The 23,437-nt window shown below is 38.1% G+C and overlaps 3 protein-coding genes across 3 annotated transcripts; all 3 read right to left on the reverse strand.

The window, feature by feature from the left end:
• Positions 1 to 551: 551 nt before the first annotated feature.
• Positions 552 to 9,018, reverse strand: LOC308389748 (B2 bradykinin receptor-like). The gene is made up of 2 exons (XM_080871272.1): positions 9,015 to 9,018; positions 552 to 3,218 (listed from the first exon to the last, which is right to left on the reverse strand). The coding sequence occupies exon 2, from the start codon at positions 3,188 to 3,190 to the stop codon at positions 2,201 to 2,203; it is 990 nt and encodes a 329-aa protein (XP_080727398.1). The 5' UTR covers positions 3,191 to 3,218; positions 9,015 to 9,018; the 3' UTR covers positions 552 to 2,200.
• Positions 9,019 to 17,432: 8,414 nt separating this feature from the next.
• LOC308389385 (B2 bradykinin receptor-like) lies at positions 17,433 to 18,347 on the reverse strand (the record flags this gene model as incomplete). The annotated part of the gene is made up of 1 exon (XM_080870783.1): positions 17,433 to 18,347. One exon carries the CDS (start codon positions 18,345 to 18,347, stop codon positions 17,433 to 17,435), a length of 915 nt encoding a protein of 304 aa, XP_080726909.1.
• Positions 18,348 to 20,829: 2,482 nt separating this feature from the next.
• On the reverse strand, positions 20,830 to 21,738 carry LOC308390103 (B2 bradykinin receptor-like; the record flags this gene model as incomplete). Its single annotated transcript, XM_080871795.1, has 1 exon — positions 20,830 to 21,738. One exon carries the CDS (start codon positions 21,736 to 21,738, stop codon positions 20,830 to 20,832), a length of 909 nt encoding a protein of 302 aa, XP_080727921.1.
• Positions 21,739 to 23,437: the final 1,699 nt, after the last annotated feature.

Raw genomic sequence — 23,437 nt, forward strand, 5'->3', positions numbered from 1 at the left:
TATCTTGCATAGAGAGCTGGTTCCTGCTTACCAAATAAAGGCTTGTTGGAGTTGCTGCTGTCCAGTGTATAAAACTCATGCCATCTCTGATTTGTGGCCAGATCTGCTCTAAATGTCCCATGTAGTGGAACACAGACATTTAACTGTTGCAAAATTTAGGAAGTGCATTTTATTTAAAATGTTTTGGTGGTTTCTAATAGAATTTGACATTGCACAGATATAAAGTAACTGCAGACCGCTTATAAATCTGCAAAATGTTAATTTTTCCTACTCAAGCTTTAATTCCATACTTTTTGTCCACATCTTCACTTGTAGTGGGTCACTGGCCCACCAGGGGGGGCTCATGCCACAGATTGAGAACAGCTACTTTTAACAGCTCACTGAACCTGAAGTATAGAAGATACAGACTTGTTTTTAAAAAGTGTAAGACTCGTGATGGACAGCTTAAAGAAGCATTAAAAGTAACAAAGAACCACACCACAGGGGACAACAAAAGTCTGGAGCGTTTTATTAATTTATTGTCTACAAGTGATTAATATTGAGTGTTACATTAAAAGTGCTGTGAAAAAGAGGTATGCATTTCAGTGTCCAGCAGTGATCTGTGATTTTAAACCGTAAATAAACTACTTAAAGCATTGTTAATTGTATTTAAACTGTAAATTTAAGCTCCTAGGACCTGGCGTCCACATACATTTTAGGACATCACATTTTAGGGTTGTCTAGACCACAATACTACGTTTTTTTTCTCTACAAGGGCCCAATATCCACTTGCGAGTACATATTGCTACTGTTCTATCAAAATTTAAAGCGAATGTCCTCATATGTGGATCTCATTTTTCTTAGAAATGAAAATCAGGTTAAAAAAAAATCACATAATTCTTTGTTTTTTTTTTTTTTTTACAATCATCAGGTCCCAATCAGCCCAAAGAGAAATTAAAAATGCATGCCATGAAAGAGTTCAGGTCTTAGGAGGTTAAAACCCTTACATATAGCCATGCAGAGTTTCTTTTTGATGCAATGGGAATAGAAGCACAATACTTTAATATAATGCAAAGAAAAAAAATCCCTCTTTGAACTTTAAGTTCATCACTGAAACAATCCAAGTTGGTAGCAGTAAATCTGCATCATGCCACAGCACAGAGCACTCCAACTACATAACCATGCCCACAAGTGAAGTGGAAAATCTAACCATGCAAATATTATGTTAATAGTATAAACACTGTTAAACTGTTGCCGTCTCTTTTGCATATTTGTTTCATTATCTCAGCTTGTGTTTATCACATGTGCAATATAAAATAAAGGTGGGAATGCTATTCAATTATGAAGCAGGGTTATTATGGCATTAAATCTGAAATTGTGTCTAATCGATATCAATTAGAGGATGAGCAGTAGAATGACACATTTGAAATTTGAGCCTCATATCCTGTCATGCTACGAATGTCAACAGGATGTCAAGAGAAAGCTATACTGGATCACTGGTTTTGAAGAACAACCACACCCTTACTTGCCATTGAATTTTAACGTCATTGAAATTTAGCACAAACGAAAGCTCAAATATGGCCTTAAATGTAATTATTTGCAATTATAGTTTTATAATTATATTTTTCAAAATGTGACATCTAAACAGATACGGGTTCATGGACGGTTGGTAAAACAAAACTTGTTTGAGGTATGAGGTAATGTCTCCTGTTATTTACTCCTCTGTCAGAGTCTGACGAAACATGGAACAAAGCCCAAGACAATAAAAAGGTCCTATTGTGACTTTTTTTCTAACAGTGTATTTTCATTCTTTAACTTCAGGAGTGTTGCATGAATCACATTTCAGACGACTTGCTTGTTATCTTTAGCCTTTCCTCCATGCTAGCTGTCTTCTGCATGCTACTTTCTCTTAGCCAAAGCCAGGAGTTATGTTCCAACTGGAGAAACGGTCAAAGAACGCTCAGACTTCACTACACCAAGCAGAGTCAGACTGACAGCCTTTCAGTATCACCTCTAGGAAATAAACATGTTATGGCTAAATATCCCTTTCTGAAGAAAAAGTAATGCATGCACAATGTTAAACAAAAAAACAAACAAACATTCAGATTACAAAAACAACATTTTTCTCCTTGCCTGAGTAAATAATTGTCCATTTAACTGGGTAAACCATCACAGCACACATCCAAAAGATCGCAGTCCCGCATATCACTTTGAGCTATGATCACAATTTAAAACTTGTCAGGCGTGTGGACAGTCGGCTGAAAGATGCTGTTTGAGTCTTGTTCCACAATATGAAGAGTTCCTTTGCTCGTTTCTGGAAAGTTTTCCCTACTAAGACGTAGAGAATGGGGTTAAGGACACTGTTGAAGAAGGCAAAGTACGTAGAGATCTGTTGGACGATGGTCAGTGTGATGTGGCATTTCAGAATGCCAGTGTTTCGGAGCACATCTAGTATCTTTGTCACGTGGAATGGCACCCAGCAGATCAGGAATGCCAGGAGAACTGCCAGGATGAGAGTGGTGGCCTTCTGATCCGTTTTCTGAATGTTTAAAACCTCCATTAGCCTCTTTCTCAGAGTTTGAATAATTTTGACAGTGCAGAACAAAATAATGATAACAGGGACGATGAAGCTGAATGTTATGGTTGTCACCTCAGATGCCAGATATTGATTTTGTGGCAAGTCAAGTGAACAGTGAGTAAGATTTAACTGAGAGTTGAATTTTAACTTCCTGTAGATGAATATGGGGAGAGCAAAGACCAAGCCAAGACCCCACACAAACAGACATCCCAGTTTGGCATAAAACGGCCGGCGTATCCTCTCATGGGAAAGTGGGTGCACCAGTGCCACATAACGATCTATGCTAACCAGAACAAGGAAGTAAATGCTACAGAACGCATTCATGTAGATAACAGCTGATGTCACTTTGCACAGGCTTTCACTGAAAGGCCAGTCAAATCCCTTTCTTGTATATTCAGCCCAGAAGGGCAAAAAGCACACCAGAGCAAGGTCAGCTCCAGCCAGGTTGCTGAGGTATATCTCAGCCACAGTGCAGGCCTTCTTGTGGAGGCAGAAAACCATCAGCACAAACACATTAAAGATGATTCCAAGCACACTGATGACCAGGATGTAGGGTGGAACCAGAGTGAAGACCAAGCTGTTGTCTTCAGGAATACAATGGTCTTCTCCTGTGTTACTTTGGTCTCCAGACATCTTGACAGAGTAAGAGTTGGAACGGATGCTGCAGAGAGAGGACAGCAACACAGGTAAAACATTATGAAATGCTATGTTATATGGAACACAGCGATATACTTCATTGTCATTAAAACTCATAATGCAAAAGCTGTTGCTGTATTTCCAGTTCGTTCCTAATAAATAAACACTGTGGCAAGTTCAGGCACAGAACCTGTTTTGGTGACTCCTGAAAGAAAATCTTTTTTTTTTTTAAATGAACTTTTCTCACCATCTCTAAATCCTTAATAAAATTCAAAAACAATGCCATCACTTATTCAATTCAGGGAGTGTGGGAGGAACCCAGAGTACCCAGTGAGAGGATAGAAACACTATGCAAAAGGTCCCCGACTGGATTTGAACCCAATAGCTTTGTACTTTGAAGCAGCAGAGCTTACCACTGCACCACTGTACTGCCAAGCCTAACACTGAAGTTGCTCTAGGCTCATCCAATTAGACAACTTACTATGACGCACAACGTATTTTCCTTCTATTTCTCATAAACTTTTATCTACTTTCTACCATAGTTTGTGTTTTCCTTTGCTTACCCATGAACCACTTGTTTCTCTTCTTTTTCCACTCATCTCCCAACTATTCACAGTAAAGATGGCTAGCCCTTCCTGAATCGGGGTTTGCCAAAGGCCTCTTCCTGTCTCAAAGAAGTGTTTCCCCCCAGGGACTTGTATGCGTGTCAGGTTTTTCTCTATCATAGTCTTCATCTTTCACTATAAAGACCTTAAGGGAACAGTTTGTGCAAACTGGTGCTAAATAAATAAAAATCAACTGATTTTCCCCCTTGCCTAGACATTTAAAATAGTAAACAAACAAACAAACAAACAAAAAAAAACCCTCCTCAAAAAATAAAAAAACCTCAATCTTTCATAGAAAATTGATTTTCTATGAAAATCTGGTGTTAATGACAGATAATTGATGTCTTGAGTAACATCAACACCAACAATAACTCAAACACTCAATCCTCTAAAGGGTTGCTGAACTTTGTTTTTGTTGCTTTTAAAACTTTTTTGTATTAAAAGTACTTAATTCTAACACCCCCCTGTCCCCCACGCCTATGTAGTATTTTGTATTTGTTTTTGCACATAAACGATAACAACCCAAAGGTATTCACATTTTAAACTTACTGCGGTTCAGCAAAACAGAAACCACATTGAATGCAGAACTTTTCCATATCTGTCACTTAACGCTGCATAATATGAAAAGCAATTGCACAAAAGGATGATTAACGGTTATCAGCACCAATCCAACAACATTTTGCCTGCATGTCGCCTCCACTGTATAACTGCGGGGCATCCACAGTTTCTGTATGTTTTCTCAGCAGCTTTAAAACAATTTTAACTGAAATGCATGAACGCTTAAAAACAAAACAAAGTGGCAAAAAACAAAAACTCGTCATCATGTGTGTGTGTTTGTATTAGTCTAAATGTTTAATCGTACTTACTTGTTTTGGTTAAAGGTTCTCAAAACGCTAAACGTGTTGAGACAAATCCAGTTAAGAATCTGCAGTTACACCTGACAGAGTTCATAACCTGCACAGCCAGAATATTAACTCAAAACTTTGTTGTTATTTGTCACAAGTAATGATATAAACAGTGCCGTAGCTCCGCAAACGCACATAACGCACACTGCGTAGGGCACCAAATGGCCGGTAGGGCACCAAAAAAATCAGGGTCGTAAAAAAAAAAAGTAAACCATATTAATACTATAAATATCATATGCATTAATATGGTTAAACAATACAAAAGCAACATAAAACAATTTTCCCGAGAAAAGGGGTGAATCTGCTTTGTGCCCTGTCTCCAGTCTCCTCCTGGTGCCCCCCCACTCCCAGTGGTCTGTTCTATAATTGGTAAACACCTGTTTGAACATGGCCTCGAAACGGCAACAGGAGTCGGGAGCGGAGAAAAGAAAGAAGAAGAGGAAGCGTGATGAAACTCAGGCGTCGCTTGCCGGTAAGGCAATGTTTAAATAATAATAATAAAAAAAGTTCATTATTGTAGCCCTTGCTTGCACGCTCATGTCCGTCAACTCTGTGATAGCTCCTGTTAGCAGTGTTCATACTGTGTTAACAAATGTTGCAAATGATTGATGTTGGGTAGTTTGTTTACGTTGTGGATATGAATATAGAATGGACTACTAAAAGCAACTCATCATGGTCACTCAATTGACGGTTTTCAGATAACGTTAGCAATCGTGAGTCACGATTGCTAACGTTATCGTGATTCGTGAGACTAGCATTTCCCTCCTCAGGTTGCTAGCTGGCTAACGTCATGCATGCTACTGATTAACCTTAACTTTGGGATAGGTCAGTGATGCAGTCAAGTATTATTATCAGATTAGACAAGATTACTTTGTATGTTGCTGCATTTCAGGATATCTATAAAGACGCATATCTTATTTATGCCATTGACGTCTGAACACATAAATAGTTCTCGTCTTTCTTTAGGTTCATAGATCAAGGGCGACATCTGTTGGTGAAACTGTAATATGAAACCTATATCTTCCAGTAATATAGATTTCCTACTTGCGCATTTATATCAAATTATGTACAGCATGTTTATATTGCCATTTGCCATTATGAAAATCTATACATGTAAAATATAGTTAGTAATTTTTAAATGTACCAGTGACTTACTTAATTTATTAGTCTTATAATGCAATCTTTCGTAGGCCTACTGTAGATTCAAAATTGTATTTCTGTAAAATCCCTGAATATTTTCTCTTGTATGCAGGGTCAATGCTTAAATATGTTCAAGGAGGATCTCAAGGACAGGATGAACCATCCAGTAGTAGTGCCATCCCTGGACATCAACCACCAGCCATTGTAGACCCTGCAACAATCCCTAGCCAAGAAGAACAAGAACCATCAACCACCAGTTCAGGTACAGTTCCATACACAAGTACCACTGAGAGTCCTGTCACTGAGAGACTATCAGAAAGTGACACTGTGGAGACATGTGTGCCCCCTTCAACCGATCCTGCTCTTTGGCCAGCTCACATTGTAGATGCTGATCGTGTTGAAATTGTGCGGAGAGGTCCTTTTAATGTCAGCTCTGATTTTAATTTTCCAAAGGGGCCTGATGGAAGAGCATTTCACACTAGCCTTAAGTTCAAAATTCTTCCCAATGGAGAAAAGGTTCACCGGAGCTGGTTAGTGTACTCACCGCAGAACAATGCTGTGTTCTGCTTTGCATGTAAGCTTTTCAGTGTGAAGGATATAAAGCTGAGTACAGAGGGCTTCAGTGACTGGTCGAACATCAACATCCGTTTGAGGGGTCATGAGTGTAGCCAAGACCACATACAGTGCATGCTTAAGTGGAGAGAACTGGACACACGGCTAAAGAAAAGCATGGCAATAGATCAACAGGAGTTGACCTTACTAGAGGCAGAAAGGAAAAAGTGGCGAGAGATTCTTAAACGATTACTCTCAATAACTCTCTCACTGGCTTCCAGAAATTTGTCTTTTAGGGGCTCTTCTGACTGTCTTTATGAGCCGGACAATGGCAACTTCTTGAAGGAAGTAGAGCTTATGGCAACATATGACCTTGTAATGGCAAATCACTTGGCCAACATAAAAGATGAAGGTTCCCACACACATTACCTCAGCCCTGAGACACAGAACGAACTAATTCAGATTATCTCTTCAGAAACATTCCGCGCCATTGTGAAGCAAATCCAGTTGGCAAAATACTTCTCCATCATTCTTGACTGTACTCCAGATGTGAGTCACACTGAACAAATGTCAGTCATAGTACGCATTGTTTGTTTCCAAGCACAACCAGATATTAAAGAATACTTTCTTGGCTATATAAATGTGGAGCAAACAACTGGCCTTAACCTGTCCAATGTTGTCCTTGACAAGTTGAAGGAGCTTGGCATTCCATTTGAAAACTGTCGAGGACAGGCCTATGACAATGGGGCCAACATGAAGGGGAAGAAGCAAGGTGTTCAGGCCAGACTGCTACAATTAAACCCGAGAGCATTGTTTGTGCCTTGTGGAGCTCACACGATGAATCTGGTCATAGCTGATGCTGCCAAGTCCTCTCCAGATGCAACTGGCTACTTTGGGTATTTGCAGAAGTTGTTCAATTTCTTTTCCAGTGCCACCCAGCGATGGGCCATTTTAACAAAACATGTGAAATTGACACTTAAATCTTGGAGTGACGTTAGATGGGAAAGCAGGCTTCAAAGTGTAACTGCTGTCCGGAGTCAGACAAAAGAAGTGAGGGATGCTCTCCTGGAGGCCAGAGAAGCTGTAAGTGATGCAGTCGCAAAGGTGGAGGCTCAAGTGCTTGCTGAGGAAGTAGCCTCATTTCGATTTTTGATTTGCTCCATCGTGTGGTGTGAACTTCTTACAATCACAAACCAGGTGAACAAGTTACTACAGTCCAGCTCCATGCAGCTCGATGTTGCTGTCAGGCTCATTGACACTGCCAAAAGTAACCTCTCTAAATACAGACAGTCTGGGTTTGATGAGGCTGTGTCAGCTGCCAAAGAACTCTGTGAGGCCCTGAACATAGAACCACAGTTGAAGGAGAAAAGGCTCAGGAGCACAAAAAGGCAGTTTGCATATGAAGCTGTTGATGAGCCCCTCCATGATGCCCTTAAAAAGCTTGAGGTCACATTTTTCAATTGTGTTGTGGACTCTGCTTTAATCTCCCTACAGGAGAGGTTTGAGACCATGAATCAAGTGAAGGAGAAATATGGAGTGCTGCTTGATTTCAGCAAAGTGAATGGGATGTCCAAGGAGGATTTAAAAAAACACTGCACTGAAGTACAGAAGACACTGACAGATAAGGGAGTAGCTGACATTGATGGACCTGAGATGATGCAGGAAATCATCAACCTTCCTCAGCTGCCACCACAGACGTCTGCTTTGGAAATGCTGTCATTTTTACATGACAATCAGCTTCAAGAGGTATATCCCAATCTGTGGATTGCTCTGCGTATTGCACTGACCCTGCCTGTCACAGTTGCCTCTGCTGAGCGAAGCTTTTCAAAGCTCAAACTCATTAAAACGTACCTGCGTTCATCAATGGGGCAGGAACGTTTAAGTGGTCTGGCTGTTATCAGCATCAATGGTGACGTGGCTCAGAAGCTATCATATGATGACCTTATAGCTGATTTTGCAACCAGAAAATGCAGGCGTGTGCCTCTCTAGGCCCTAGAGAGGCACACCACGCCTGCATTTTCTGGTTGTCAGAGTATGCCCTAGAGTCTAGGGCATACTCTGACAACGAATTGTAAAAATGTTTAACATAGTTACTTAAGGAATGTGGCTTTTGTGTTCAAATTCTTATTTTTCTTATTTAAGTTTCTTATTTAAATTCTATTGTGAAACTATTTGTAAATATATTAATAATAATACTATTATATTATATATATTATTTTTTTATAAAAAAAATTACACATTATTGCCAGGCTCTTTGTTCTTGTTCCAATGTTCAATTTTTGTTTCAGTATTTATTTGTAACAGTATTTTTAACCTCCTTTAACCTTATTTATTTGTTTAACTGTCATGTTTGTTGTTATTTAATTAAACAAATTCCACTGAGAAATTCAAAAGTATTAATGTTTTTTGTTTTTTTTTTTCAGTGGCGGGGGGGGGGGGGCTTAGGGCACCCAAATGGCTAGCAACGGCCCTGGATATAAAGCAGAAAACACTTTTCATTATAAATCATTATGCACACTGTTAAGTTGTAGTTGTGATTTAATTAACCTTAAACTGCAGAAGAAAAAAGGTAAAGAAAAAAAAAACAGACAGAAAAGTAAAAAACAAGTTTGTTCATACCTTGTACGCAAGAGTCTGTCCTCTAGGTAAAAAAGAAAGCGTACCAAAAATCAACTATACACATCCAACACCTTGTGCTACTGACTGTGGCTGTCGCTGACTTCGAGGGGAAAGTAAACCGATGGCTCGCGCTGCTGCCACACACTTCGGTCAATCCCTCCCTTTTCTCTGTTTAAGTACCGTTGTGGTACGGAGGGCCTAACGTGCCGGAATGAAATAAATAAACATTTCATATCATTAATTCAACGGAAATTATATATATATATATATATATATATATATATATATATATGTATATATATATATATATATATATATGTGTGTGTGTGTGTGTGTGTGTGTGTGTGTGTGTGTGTGTGTGTGTGTGTATATACTCGTACCACAATCATTTCCATTGAAGAAACCGATAAATTGTCTTACCATGTGGGTTTTGGCGGGAGGTGGATTATCAAGACCAAAACAACAAGGTTCAATTGCAGCTTCTACTCAAGAAGGTGGTAAGACTGGTGAACTTCATACCTCATTAATTCCACCAGCACTATTCTGCCCTACTGTGCTGCTACATTGTCATGTACATAAGGAAACATCTAAATGAAAATAAAGTAACCTTGAACCTTGAAGTGCTGATAAACTTTCCGATAATAACTTTACCCCCCCATAAATGTTATATTATAGCTACACCATGTGTATTCAAATTTTTTTCATTTGTTTATTAACAGTTATTTGGAGCTGAGGAATGACACTGTGCAACCAGAACCAGTTCAGGTTCTTTAAACCATCTCAGTTGCTATGGACTTAACAGAAGAATGATTGGACTTTCCTGTTACTTTTGAAACCCATCCAAAACTCATAAAGTAAATTTTACGACACTCCCAGCACTACAGCAAGACTGCCTTTTCTTCTCGTTATGCCCCTCGACTTTGAACCTATATGTAAGCGGAAACTTAACTCCCAATTTTAAGTAGCATTTATCCAATATCCAATACAGCTGCCAGTGGAGAAGTTTCCAGTAGCTTTAAACAGTTTTCAATGTGATGCTGACATATAAGCTGTATAGTTAAATGTTGATCTCATTAAGTGTGACTGCATGGACGCTCTTTTCACTGATTCTTTTTTTCCACCACTGCTGCAGTACATGCCTCACAGCCACAGTAATCTGAGATGCGCTGTCCTCCACAGTACTAGCATTTGAACTTTGTTTTCCTTTACACACAGCAGCAATGTGCCATTAATATAATTTTGGCCCTTAAAACCTCTGGGGATGTATAATGTCTAAGTGCATAGCTCATATACCCTTTGAAAACATTGCTTTTGCCCCCCCACACACACACTTTAGCATTACAGCTAAACTGTCACATTAATCTCTATTTCCTCTTGTCTTTAAGTGCTGTGCCTTGGTTACCATAGAGACTGCTATATTTTCTTTTGTCTGCTCAGCTCTAATAGCTGTCGGCACACCAGAAATAAGTCCAAGGACAATCTTATTGTCCTCAGTCAATGTGCTTGTCAACTTTTGGCCTGTAATTTTGCCTGATCTGATGACTGACCTTGTCCCTACAGATAATTATGTCTTACTTCTAATTTTCCTGGTGTTTTTGATGTCAACTACTTTATATATCACTTTGCTCCTGACTCAGTTTAACGACCACTTTATGCTGCTCATTTGGCGTCCCTCATGTGACAATGGTTTGGTCATTATCACTTTCATCTGCATTCATTAACAGCTTTTTGCAGTTTTTCTGCTTAGTAAGCAGTGACTGAATGCACAAACAACAGATCCTGCTAACCACCTCAAATGAAACAAATTAAATGTGTTTTTACATAAACGAAATTAATTAATCAATCACACATTTAAAGACGTGTAATTAATGATGCATCATTTACTATTTTAAATAATTAATGGCACATGACATAATGATCTATTTATTCATTTAATAATATTCATTTAATTTTGGCACTTTTGAGCCTCAACAGTGTAGCAGTTTGCACTATTTATTTTTGTAGTATTTTCTCGGAAATCATTGACGTGTCCACAAGAGTTCCAAAGTTGTCTTTAAACATGCTGCTGCTGACAATTTACAAGGTATTTACGTTTTCAAAGACACTGTGGGATCAGAGATGGGGGTGTGTGTTGAACTCTCTCACACTCTGTCTGACTCTGTCTTTATTTATAGTGGTGCAGAACTCGGGCCTTATACATAAGATAACTCTGCACCATCCCTTGCTTCTTGTTTGAAATTTCTACATATTTAAACTTTCATTTCTTTACAAACTGTCATATTTGTAGAGAAACAAATCCAAATGCAGTAACTTAAATCTACCTTTATTTCAGGTGATGATATATATATTTTTTTGCTTAAAAAAAAGCCAACAAAGCGAAACCTGGTTGTCGGCATTTCATTAGCTTTCCTATAGTTTCAACATGAAAGAGAAAATACTTTTAAATATTGTAAGTACATTGACTATGAACAACTATGTAAATTTGATTAAGTCCAAAATTATTGGTATTTATGAAGCTGTACAATTAACAGTACCTTTGTTATTTGGCCTGCATGAGATTAAATTAGGCTTATGATATGTAATATATTTACATTACACTGATTTTCTATTAGTGTTTCTTTGATGCTATTAAAAAAAAGTTAGAGATGTCATATAAGACACTGATGGCCTTGCAGATATACTGAGTGGTTTAGTAACTCATGAAGCCTTTGATGGCGTGCACCCTGACAGTGTTTCATTAGAACCCGTGTAACAGGATCACTGAGGTATTTTTAAATGATATTTTATCAAATGCTTTCAATTCAATTAAATTAAATTCAATTCAAATTCTTTATTATACCACAAGGGGAAATTAGTTTAGCAGCATGCAACATCAACGTAAACAAAACAAGAATATAAAATAATAATGACAGTAATAGTAATAGAAAGTCACAGGACGGTTATTTGCCATTAAGAAGATGGGATGCAGTAGGGATAAAAGAAACCTGGAGTCTTTGGTCTTCCTCAAAGGTACTCTAAAGCAGTGGCCAGAAGGCAACAACTCAAACTCACTGTGAAGTGGATGGTTCAAGCAATTAACAATAGAAAGAGCCTTCCTAAGCACATTTTTGTTGTAAATGGCCAAAAGTCCATCTTGCCAGCGCCCTGAAATTTTACGAGCAGTTCTTACCAGAAGTCCCAACCGATTCTTATTCTTCACTTTCAGGTTACAGCGATACAAAAAGACATCACAGATTCAATTAAACTTATAAAACAAAGAGAACATCTCAGATGAGACATTAAAGGATATAATTTTCCTCAAAAAGAACAGTCTTTGTTGAACTTTTTTAGTAGTGGCATCAGCATGAGATTCAAAACACAATTTATGGTCAAGTATCACACCTAAATATTTATAACTGTCCACAATCCCAATATCAGCAGCCTTAATGATAGTAGGTGAAGAGCTAAAAAAGGACTTCCTAAAATTAGTAATCATGTCTTTAGTGAAAGGAAGGACTCATCACACCAATCCACAAAATCATCTACAAACTTCCCATGGCCTGACTCGTCCCCCACAAGAAGACTGACGATCACTTTGTCATCAGCAAACTTCAGGATGTGTCTGTTCGAGAAATTACTGCAACACTCATTTGTGTTCAGAATGAACAGAAGGGGTGAGAGGCAGCAACCCTGGGGAGATCCAGTAGAGGAGGAGAGCACGTCAGAAAATACATGATTCACTCTCATTGTGACCAATTGGTCAGAAAGTCTGTCATTATTATTCAAGAAATGCAGGAGTGTGAGAACAGCATCCTCCACATCTCTCCCTGCTCTATAGGCGAACTGGAAGGGGTCAAGATGGTGTTCAACATGCATTAAAATCTCCTTCTTAATCATCTTCTCAAGTCAGAGCCACAGGCCTAAAATCATTCAGTACCTTAGGTGAACTGCCCTTAGCAACTGGAACAATGACAGCATGTTTCCAAATCTTAGGTACTTTTTGCTCATACTTAATCCCCCATTCATCGTTTAAAATCATCACAGCACACGTCCTAACTTAAAATATCTCAATACTGCAATTCAGTGTGTGCGTGTGAGGACATAAAGTTGGATGTTTTATTTATTTCATTGGTGGATGAGTACCTCAGCTCTTTTCTGGAAGGGTTTTCCCACACTAACATAGAGAACGGAGTTAAGGACACAGTAGAAGAAGGATGAGTTAGAAGATGACCTGCACAATGTGACACTCGAGAATGTGAATGTCTTGGAGTAAATCTAGTATCCTGCTCATGTGAAATGGCAGTGGATTAGGAACACCAGGAGAAATGCCAGGTTGGTGGTGGACTTCTCAATTTTTAAACAGTTAAACTGGCCTGCTTTTTTAAGAGCTTGAATAATATGGTACATTTCTCTTTTATTTTTAATGTTCTCTCTAACTGAGAAATTGTAACTTCAATGAGCAATGATCAAGTCAAGACCCCAGTAGGCTACTCTTCCGCTCCTGGCGAAGTATGTGCAACAGTGCCACCTAAGGATCTATGCTAAGGAAAATGAGGACTTAGATGCTGCAGAACGCATTCATGCAGATAACAGCTGATGACTATATGCGTAGGATTTCACTGAAAGGCCAGTCATAGCCATTTCTTACACAGAATACCATTAGCAAAAATGCAAAAACCCCAACAAAAAACCCTTAAAGATGATTCCAAGCACACTGATGACCAGCATGTACACTGGAAACCGCCAACATCACCGTCAACAAGCTTGTGGGAGCCAAGTTAAGATAGTTCATATGTTTTAGTATTTATATTTCGCTGTTGTTAAGCTTGTTTGTGTAATTAATAATTTTGGAAGTAAATGCATGTTTATGGTGGAACTAAAATTATTTTATTGCTCTGTTGGTTTGGTTATGTAGTACCATGAATACATGTGCCTTAAAAGACTCGTGTTTATAGTAAAATCCGGGCATCACGGATGTATGCAGGTTAGCGCATGCGGTGCGGGAGGGGGGAGAGAGAAAAAGAGTTAACACGGCATAAGCTATACGCGGCAGCAGGGTAGAACAGAGCCACACGGTTTTCCTACCGTAGTAGGTTATTTTGTTGAGGATAAGTTAAACCTGACCACTCCTGTAAGATGCAAACTGTGGAATACATTTTTTGGTACATCTTTTCACATCGGAGTCCCGTGGAGTTCTTTTTCCTCTTCAAACTGATGTACGCGTGTGAAGCACGGGAAAACTGGTCTCACGGCTTACACAAAGCTAATTATATCAGGAGTGCAATGACTTCGTCATTTGTGTTGTTTTGGTTTCCAGATATTGTCACAGAGCCAAATTTGGACGGGATTCTAAACAAAAAACCAGAAAAGATATCATTTTAAGTGTCTCTAAGTCGAATTTCCCAGAGGAACCCACCCGAGGGATTAATAAAGTTCTATCTTATCTTATCTTATCTTATCTTTTCTGGCATATTGTCGTTACTATGTTGTTACTCTGGAGATGCAGAGATGCATGTCTATTTAAGTAACACTGATATTCAGTACAAAATACTCAAAATGCTCATATTTCAATTAGTTCCCAAAGAGGCTGAATCAAAATAATAATTTTTAGAAAGCAGTGGCAAAATCCAAGCTCTGTGATTTGATAGTGTAGTTATGTAGTGATGCTTGTTTTTGCTGGGCTAACAAAACTTTCATTATCTAGTTTTAGTCAGTGGCACAAAAAGCTGTAGGCACAGGATCATAGGTCGGTGGATCATAGGTTACCTAGGTTCAGCTGTGTCCCTGCCCACAGCGTGATCACCACACTTGTAAACAGGAGCACAACTGCACATGAAAATGGCTGCAAATGATGAAAAGAATATCTGCTAAAACCAAGCAGATTTTAGTATGAATCATGAAAAAGATATATATGAGATATGTAAACTCTAAAATACTTACTTTCAGATTATGGTCATTTTTTCCAGGAAATAATGTTGTTTGAGTATTTTACAGGATACATAATTTACAGAGATCTTATCTATCTTCCGTACCAAGAGCGCTTTACAATTCACAGTGTCATTTTCACACCAACAATCACCTGAAACGTCAAGTCATGAGTATACATATTCTAACCTTTGCAGCCACTTAAAAAATCCTGAAGACTTCATTATATGTGTGTGTAAGTTTGAATAAATACATTTGTATGAATATATTCATGCAAATGAAATTACTGTATGGGGCTGGGAAAAAGTGTTGCCCCAAATGCAGACTACTGGAGACTTGAAGAAACAAAAAAGTGAGCTTCACTACAGGAACTAAAATAACGCCAGAAGGAGTGATATTTCTGACAGCACCCAGAAATGCAATAATAATCACAGGAACACTAACAAAAAGAAGACGACGCAAGCTAAGCCAAGAAAAACCACAAATCAAGACAGCTGCTTATTAATTCTCTGAGTTTGAAACCGTCTGCTAGACTGTTTCTCACAACTTGACTAGTGCAGAAGGAAATGATGATAGCAGGGATGATAAAACTAAAAATGATCAGCATCCTCTCCATCATTAGATATGGATCTTTTATGAGGTTAAATGTGCATTTAGTAACATTTGACTGAGGGTGAATTTTGAACGTCCTGTAGATGACTGTGTGAAGAGCAAAGACCCCACCCAAACAGACATCCCAGTTTGGTGTAAATGCCCTACTCTTCCTCTCATAGGAAAGCACCAGTGCAACATAGGGCTGCTCAATTAATCGAATTTTAATCTCGATTACGATCTGGGCTTTCAACGACCATTAAAAATGACTGAGCCGATTATTAGCCCCTCCCTCGTGCTTTACTCTCGCGCTGCTCCATGTGGCAAATCGAGCGCACCGCTCTGCATTTCGAATACCTGTCACAACAATTAAGAAGAGAACCCGAGGGAAGCTCGGAAAGCTAAGTAGAAGTTATTTGGAGAGGAGAGTGACTGCCATTGGTTGAACAGAGAGGTAAAAAAAAACTTCAGTGGTGTGGAAACATTATGGGTTCGCGGAGTCATAGACATAGTGTGTAAACTTTGCTACAGTGTCTTAGCTGCACCACAGAGCAACACTGCAAAGTTCACTAAACATAGATGTTTACATTTTTCATTTATTTCTTATATTGCAAACATTTGCACTGCATCAGTATTTGCACACTATTTTATATTATTTTTTGACAATCTTTAAAGTCATTATTCAATACATTGTTATTGTTAAATAAATATCGTCAAATAATCGAGATCTAAATTTCAGTGAAAATAATCATGATTATCATTTTTGCCATAATCGAGCAGCCCTAGTGCAACACAATGATCTATGCTAACCTGAACAAGGAAGTATCTTCTGCAGAATGTATTCGTGTTGATAACAGCTGATGACACTTTGCATAGGATATCATTGAAAGACCATCTGTTATCAGCCCAGAAGCTCACACAGCACACCACACATATATACACTCGTAAACAGGAGCACCATTGCACATGAAAATAATTGCAAATGCAAAAAATGAATTTCTGATGCAAATCCCAGAAGATTAGTTCTGTAGCTGCAGAATTACCAGAAACTGCAAAACAACTGCAAAAAAACCAAACCAAAACAAAACAAAAAACCAAACCAAACCAAACCAGTGGTGCCTGTCAGTTGCTCAGATGGTAGCTGTCAGCTTTATGCAGGTTACACATAGATTTACACACTCTGCTCCCAGGTAAGTCACCTAGTATGATAGCCACAACCCTAATAATCCTATTTGGATGATATGAGTCAGTGGCAGAAACACAATCATATAATAATGAAAAACAAATCAACAACCCAAGCAGAAAACTTAGTTTATCAGTTCCCAGAGTCAGAACCAGACACGGAGAAGCTGCATTCAGCTTTTATGCTCCTTATATCTGGAACAAACTCCCAGAAAGCCTCAGATCAGCTGAAACACTCAGTTTATTTAAATCCAGGTTGAAGACTCACCTATTCTCAGCTGCATTTGAATAAAGCACCAAATCCACACTTTAAGCTTAAATTTCAAAACTTACATTTAACTACTGATTTTATCTACTGTTCTGATTTTATCTGTTTTGATTTTATATACTGTTGTTTGTTTGTTTGTTTGTTTGTTTGTTAATTAGTTAGTTAGTTTATTTGCTTGTTTTATTCAATTTTAAATCATGCTTTTTATTTGTTCTTGTTTCTAATGTCTCTGTAAAGCACTTTGAATCACCTTGTTGTTGAATTGTGCTATACAAATAAACTTGCCTTGCCTTGCCTTGCCTTTAAAACCCTTCTAGCAAAATAAGTTTTTTAAGTTATGGAAGCTGCTATAGCGTCTTCTCTCTAAGATCACACCTTACGCAGCCAATGTAAGAATATATATATGAACACAAAGGCTCCTAATGCTTGAATGAATAATTGCCAGTTTAATTTTTCAAACTTTAAGGCTTTTTTCACTGCTTGAAGAATTCCTTTGTCCTGTTCTGGAAGCTTTTCCCAATAATGACGTGGAGAATGGGGATAAGGACACTGTTGAAGAAGAGTAAGTACATGGAGACCTCTTGGATGATTACAAGTATGATGTGACATTTCAGCAACACTAGTAACGATGCCACGTGGACTGGCACCCAGCAGATAAGGTATGACAGTACAACTGCCAGGATGAGAGTCGTGGTCTTCTGCTCTGTTCTCTCAGGTTTTAAAACCCCCATTAGCCTTTTTCTCAGAATTTGAATAATTCTGACAGCGCAGAACGAAATAATGACAACAGGGATGATAAAGTTGAATATTATGTCTCTCACCTCATACAGCAGATATTGATCTAGTGAAGTGGAGTCGAGTGTACATTCAGTTGTATTTGACTGAGGGTTGAATTCTAACTTAATGATGATGAATATGGGGAGAGCAAAGACCAAACCAAAACTCCACACAAACAGACATCCCAGTTTGGCATAAAATGGCCTGCTCATCAACTCGTGGAAAAGTGGGTGCACCAGTGCCACATAACAATCTAAGATAGCCAGAACAAGAAAGTAGATATTGCAACATGTACTCATTCTTATAACAGCTGGTATCAGCTTGCACAGGCTTTCACTAAAAGGCCAGTCATAGTTGGCTCTTGCATCATCAACCCAGAAGGGCAAACAGCACACCAGAAGAAGCTGAGTTCCAGTCAGCTTGCTCAAGTGGATCTCAGTCACAGTGCAGGCCTTCTTGTGGAGGCAGAAAACCATCAGCACAAAGGCATTAAAGATGAATCGAAGCACACTGATGACATAAACCGGAGCCATAGCGATGATTATGTTATTGTTGTCAACAAAGATGTAATCACAATGGTCTTCACTTGTGTTGCTTTGGTTTCCGGACATCTTCAGTGTCAGGAATTAAGTTGGCAGGGATGCTGGAGTGAAATAAAGGATACCAAAATAGGAAACATAAATATAATTTTAACTGGTATTGTTCTAACATAATTTGTTATGATGACAGAAAATATAGAGATGCAATTCTGAATAAGACTGTTATATAACTAACAGGCTTCAGACCCTGAGTGACCTGAATTGGAATAGGAGAAGAAAATGGATAGGTTGATAGTATTTGATTCAATTTTAAAGACCATCATCATATTAGAAAACATGCATAACCAATGCACAATTTAAATCATATTAAGAGCTGAGCGTGCTTTCCAGCATCATAGAGTCATCGCCACAACACCAGCTACATAAAACAAGTTCACAAATTTTATTATGCTTTTTGGGGGAAGTCTGTATTAAATACACTTTCGTTTGTGCTAAATACATTACTATAAACGTTGTTACTGCATGAGGCTGAATTTGATCAAAACACAAAACATGCTGAGACAAAATCAGTTAATCTGCCGTCTACTTGTCGACACGTTACAGTACACCTAAGAACATCACTGCTTCCAAAACCTGTGCAGCTGTTAAACTGAAGAAATTTCCTTTTTTATACAGATAGTGCCAAAAAGTCAAAAACACTGTTCCTGATGGACAGTGATTTAGACCTTGCAAATATTCCAACTAAAGGTAAAGACATATCTTGCAGGCAAATTGGTCTGTGCTCCTAATGGAAAAAGAGCAAACAGCCAGCTACACTCTCTCAGTACCTTCTGCTACAGTCTTCTTTCTGAAACGCTTAATTTAAAGAAGAAACTAAACTGATAGTCAAGTGATTTCAGATAAGAGAGACATCACACCCAGGCTATGACCACTTCCTTTACTCTTCACTGAAGTCCTTAGTTACTTCTAAACATTTTTTTCTCTGGGTTGATTTTATAAACAAAAATGACCCTATTATGGACAGAGAAAATTTTCCATTTATTAACTTAATGCCAACATGTTAGACGCTGTCGTTATCGATTAAAATACACAGGAGACTTTTAACGACATGTCTATTCCAAACTACAGATCCTGATTCATTTTGACTGCAGGAAAGACCTGGAAAAACTTTCAGGCTTTCACCTTTAACAGGTGTTTTTTAAGATATTTGTGTTGAAACATGACAAAAATGCCTGGATGTCTGCCAGTGCATCATTTTAAAAATATAGTCAATATCTTGAAATGAATTTGATATGCTACTTCAAAGCACATTGTGTGCTGTCTGTCCTGCGTGCTGCATAACAACAACAATATTTAGTATTTACTGCTGTTTACACTTAGCTAGATTAATGCGATGGTGTTGTGTTTAGTATGTTGCTTTGTTTTTTTTGCTTGTTTTCTATTCTTTCTCTCTCAACAGGTGATCCAGGAGATTTTTTTCCCCCTTTCTCACTGTCCCTCTTCCCTTCTGTTTTTCTTTTCCTTCCTCTCTTTTTTTCTCCCTTTCCTATCCCTCACTCATGTCTGTCCCGTCTGTAACAACTGAAAATAAAATAAAATAAATAATAAAAACAAAGGTCGATCAAATGGACCAATATGGCAATGCCATGATGATCCATTTGGCAAAATAAATCCATTGGGTATCCTTGTTGGTCTTCAGACAACAATTCTGAAGGCTAAAGAACCAAATGGGACAGGCAAAAAAACAAAAACAAATAAAAAACAAAAGAAAGAAATGAATTTGATATATAAGGCTAGAAATTCACAGCAATCATTTAAGTTCATTATATATTTTGAAACTTTGAGTCATAACATTTTTATTCAATTCAGATATGGTCGAGCAGAAGGCCCACGTTGATTTGAGATGGGGTGATCCATATGAGAAACAGAAAATACACGATTATTATATGTTTATATTTTCTGTTCATATGTTCTTTGAGAGTTGAATACATAAATGTATGATGTGATTTATTAAACCGTCACAATTTTTCTTACACAGCATAATTATGTTGTGATTTGTTTGAATAAATAAGTCACACGGTGAGTAGAAATTAACTTTTTTTATTCATTGACAACAAGTATTAATACAGTAGCTGCAGAATTACCAAACACTATTTGCATGTACAAGAATTTAGAAAAAGAAATTTTAAGAAGACATTTGCCCAGATGGTAGCTGTCAGCTTTATGCAGGTTACACATAGATTTACACACTCTGCTCCCAGGTAAGTCACCTAGTATGATAGCCACAACCCTAATAATCCTATTTGGATGATATGAGTCAGTGGCAGAAACACAATCATATAATAATGAAAAACAAATCAAAAACCCAAACAGACAACTTAGTTTAAAACCCTTCTAGCAAAATAAGTTTTTTAAGTTATGGAAGCTGCTATAGCGTCTTCTCTCTAAGATCACACATTATGCTGCCAATGTAAGAATATATATATGAACACAAAGGCTCCTAATGCTTGGATGAATAATTGCCAGTTTAATTATTCTACCTTTAAGGCTTTTTTCACTGCTTGAAGAATTCCTTTGTCCTGTTCTGGAAGCTTTTTCCAATGATGATGTAGAGAATGGGGTTAAGGACACTGTCAAAGAAGGCTAAGCACACACAGACCAAATTGATGATTTCCAGCATGATGTGACATTTCTGACTGTCAGTGTTTTCGAACACAAATATTACCACGTACAATATCACCCTGCAGATCAGGTATGACAGTACAACTGCCAGGATGAGAGTCGTGGTCTTCTGCTCTGTTCTCTCAGGTTTTAAAAACCCCATTCGCTTTTTTCTCAGAATTGTAATAATTCTGACAGAACAGAACAAAATAATGACAACAGGGATGATAAAGTTGAATATTATGTTTCTCACCTCATACAGCAGATATTGATTTTGTGAAGTGGAGTCGAGTGTACATTCAGTAGTATTTGACTGAGAGTTCAATTTTACCTTACTGGTGATGAATATGGGGAGAGCAAAGACCAAACCAAAACTCCACACAAACAGACATCCCAGTTTGGCATAAAATGGCCTGCTCATCAACTCGTGGAAAAGTGGGTGCACCAGTGCCACATAACAATCTAAGATAGCCAGAACAAGAAAGTAGATATTGCAACATGTACTCATTCTTATAACAGCTGGTATCAGCTTGCACAGGCTTTCACTAAAAGGCCAGTCAATGCTTAATCTTGCATGATCAAAGACGAAGGGCAAACAGCACATCATAACAAGGTGAGTTCCAGCCAAGTTGCTCAGGTAGATCTCAGTCACAGTGCAGGCCTTCTTGTGGAGGCAGAAAACCATCAGCACAAACGCATTAAAGATGATTGCAAGAAGGCTGATGACATAAACTGGAGCCAGAGTGAAGTCATTGTCAAACAAACAATGCTCTTTACTTGCGTTGCTTTGGTTTCCGGACATCTTCAGTGTCAGGAATTAAGTTGGCAGGGATGCTGGAGTGAAATAAAGGATACCAAAATAGAAAACATAAATATAATTTTAACTGGTATTGTTCTAACATAATTTGTTATGATGACAGAAAACATAGATACACCTAATTCTGAATAAGACTGATATGTAACTACCCGGCTTCAGACCCCGAGCGACTTGAATTGGATAAGCAGAAGAAAATGGATTGATATATAGTATTTGATTCAGTTTTAAAGACCATCATCATATTAGAAAACATGCATAACCAATGCACATTTTACATCATATTTAGAGCTGAGCGTGCTTTCCAGCATCAGAGTCATCGCTAGAGCACCAGCTACGTAAAACAAGTTCACAAGTTTAGTATATCCATCCTCACATTTGGACACAATTTAAGAGAATTAAAATTTAGATTTATTATATTTTTTGGGGGCAGTCTTTATTAAATACATTTTCGTTTGTGTTGAATACATTACTATAAACGTTGTTACTGCATGAGGCTGAATTTGATCAAAACACAAAACATGCTGAGACAAACATGCTGAGACAAAATCAGTTAATCTGCCGTCTACTTGTCGACACGTTACTGTACACCTAAGAACATCACTGCTTCCAAAACCTGTGCAGCTGTTAAACTGAAGAAATTTCCTTTTTTATAAAGATAGTGCCAAAAGGTCAAAAACACTGTTCCTGATGGACAGTGATTTAGACCTTGCAAATATTCCAACTAAAGGTAAAGACATAAGAAAGTAAATTCCAAGCCAAATTAAGCGTTTACATACCTTGCAGGCAAATTAGTCTGTGCTCCTGATGGAAAAAGAGCAAACAGCCAGCTACACTCTCTCAGTACCTTCTGCTACAGTCTTCTTTCTGAAATGCTTAATTTAAAGAAGAAACTAAACTGATAGTCAAGTGATTTCAGATAAGAGAGACATCACACCCAGTCTATGACCACTTCCTTGACTCTTCAATGAAGTCCTTAGTTACTTCTAAACATTTTTTTCTCTGGGTTGATTTTATTAACAAAAATGACCCTATTATGGACAGAGAAAATTTTCCATTTATTAACTTAATGGCAACATGTTAGACGCTGTGGTTATCGATTAAAATACCAATACAAGACTTACTCTGCTGTAAGAACACCATAATACTGATGATCCAACAAAGAAAGTCAGAGACAACATGTACACAAAATGTGATGAACGGAGGTGAAAAAGGTGGGGAACAGAACAGAGCTGAGGTAAGTCAGGAAATAGGAAAGGGCAGAGAAAGTAAGTAAAACTAAACGACATGGGCAGAAACAGAAACTTTAAAAGTAAAGACAGGAACTGATGAAAGGGAGCAGACAAACCAGAATACATACAAACCAAAATGGTGCGATAAGACAGACTGAGCACGACACGAGGAGACATAATGACAGAGACAACTAGATACGAGACATGAGGAACAAAATCAACACACACACAAAGTAATCATGAAGAGTCAGCACAGCTGGAGATAACAAGGCATAGCAGAATCTAGACACAAACGGGAAAGGTAAAAAAATATAGACCACAAGAGGCCAAAGACCCAAATTAAAAAGACGAAGCAACAAAACAGGGCAAAGCCTAACATTAAGATGGGGACTTGACAGTAAAACACCAGAGGAACTGAAATAACGCCAGAAGGGGGGATATTTCTGACAGAACCC

Source organism: Rhamphochromis sp. 'chilingali' (genome assembly GCF_963969265.1).
Source record: "Rhamphochromis sp. 'chilingali' genome assembly, chromosome: 21".
Lineage (NCBI taxonomy): Eukaryota > Metazoa > Chordata > Actinopteri > Cichliformes > Cichlidae > Rhamphochromis > Rhamphochromis sp. 'chilingali'.

What these genes read in the sequence shown, in the direction of transcription:
- LOC308389748 (XM_080871272.1), bottom strand. Translation starts at nt 3,190, where the DNA reads ATGTCTGGAGACCAAAGTAACACAGGAGAAGACCATTGTATTCCTGAA.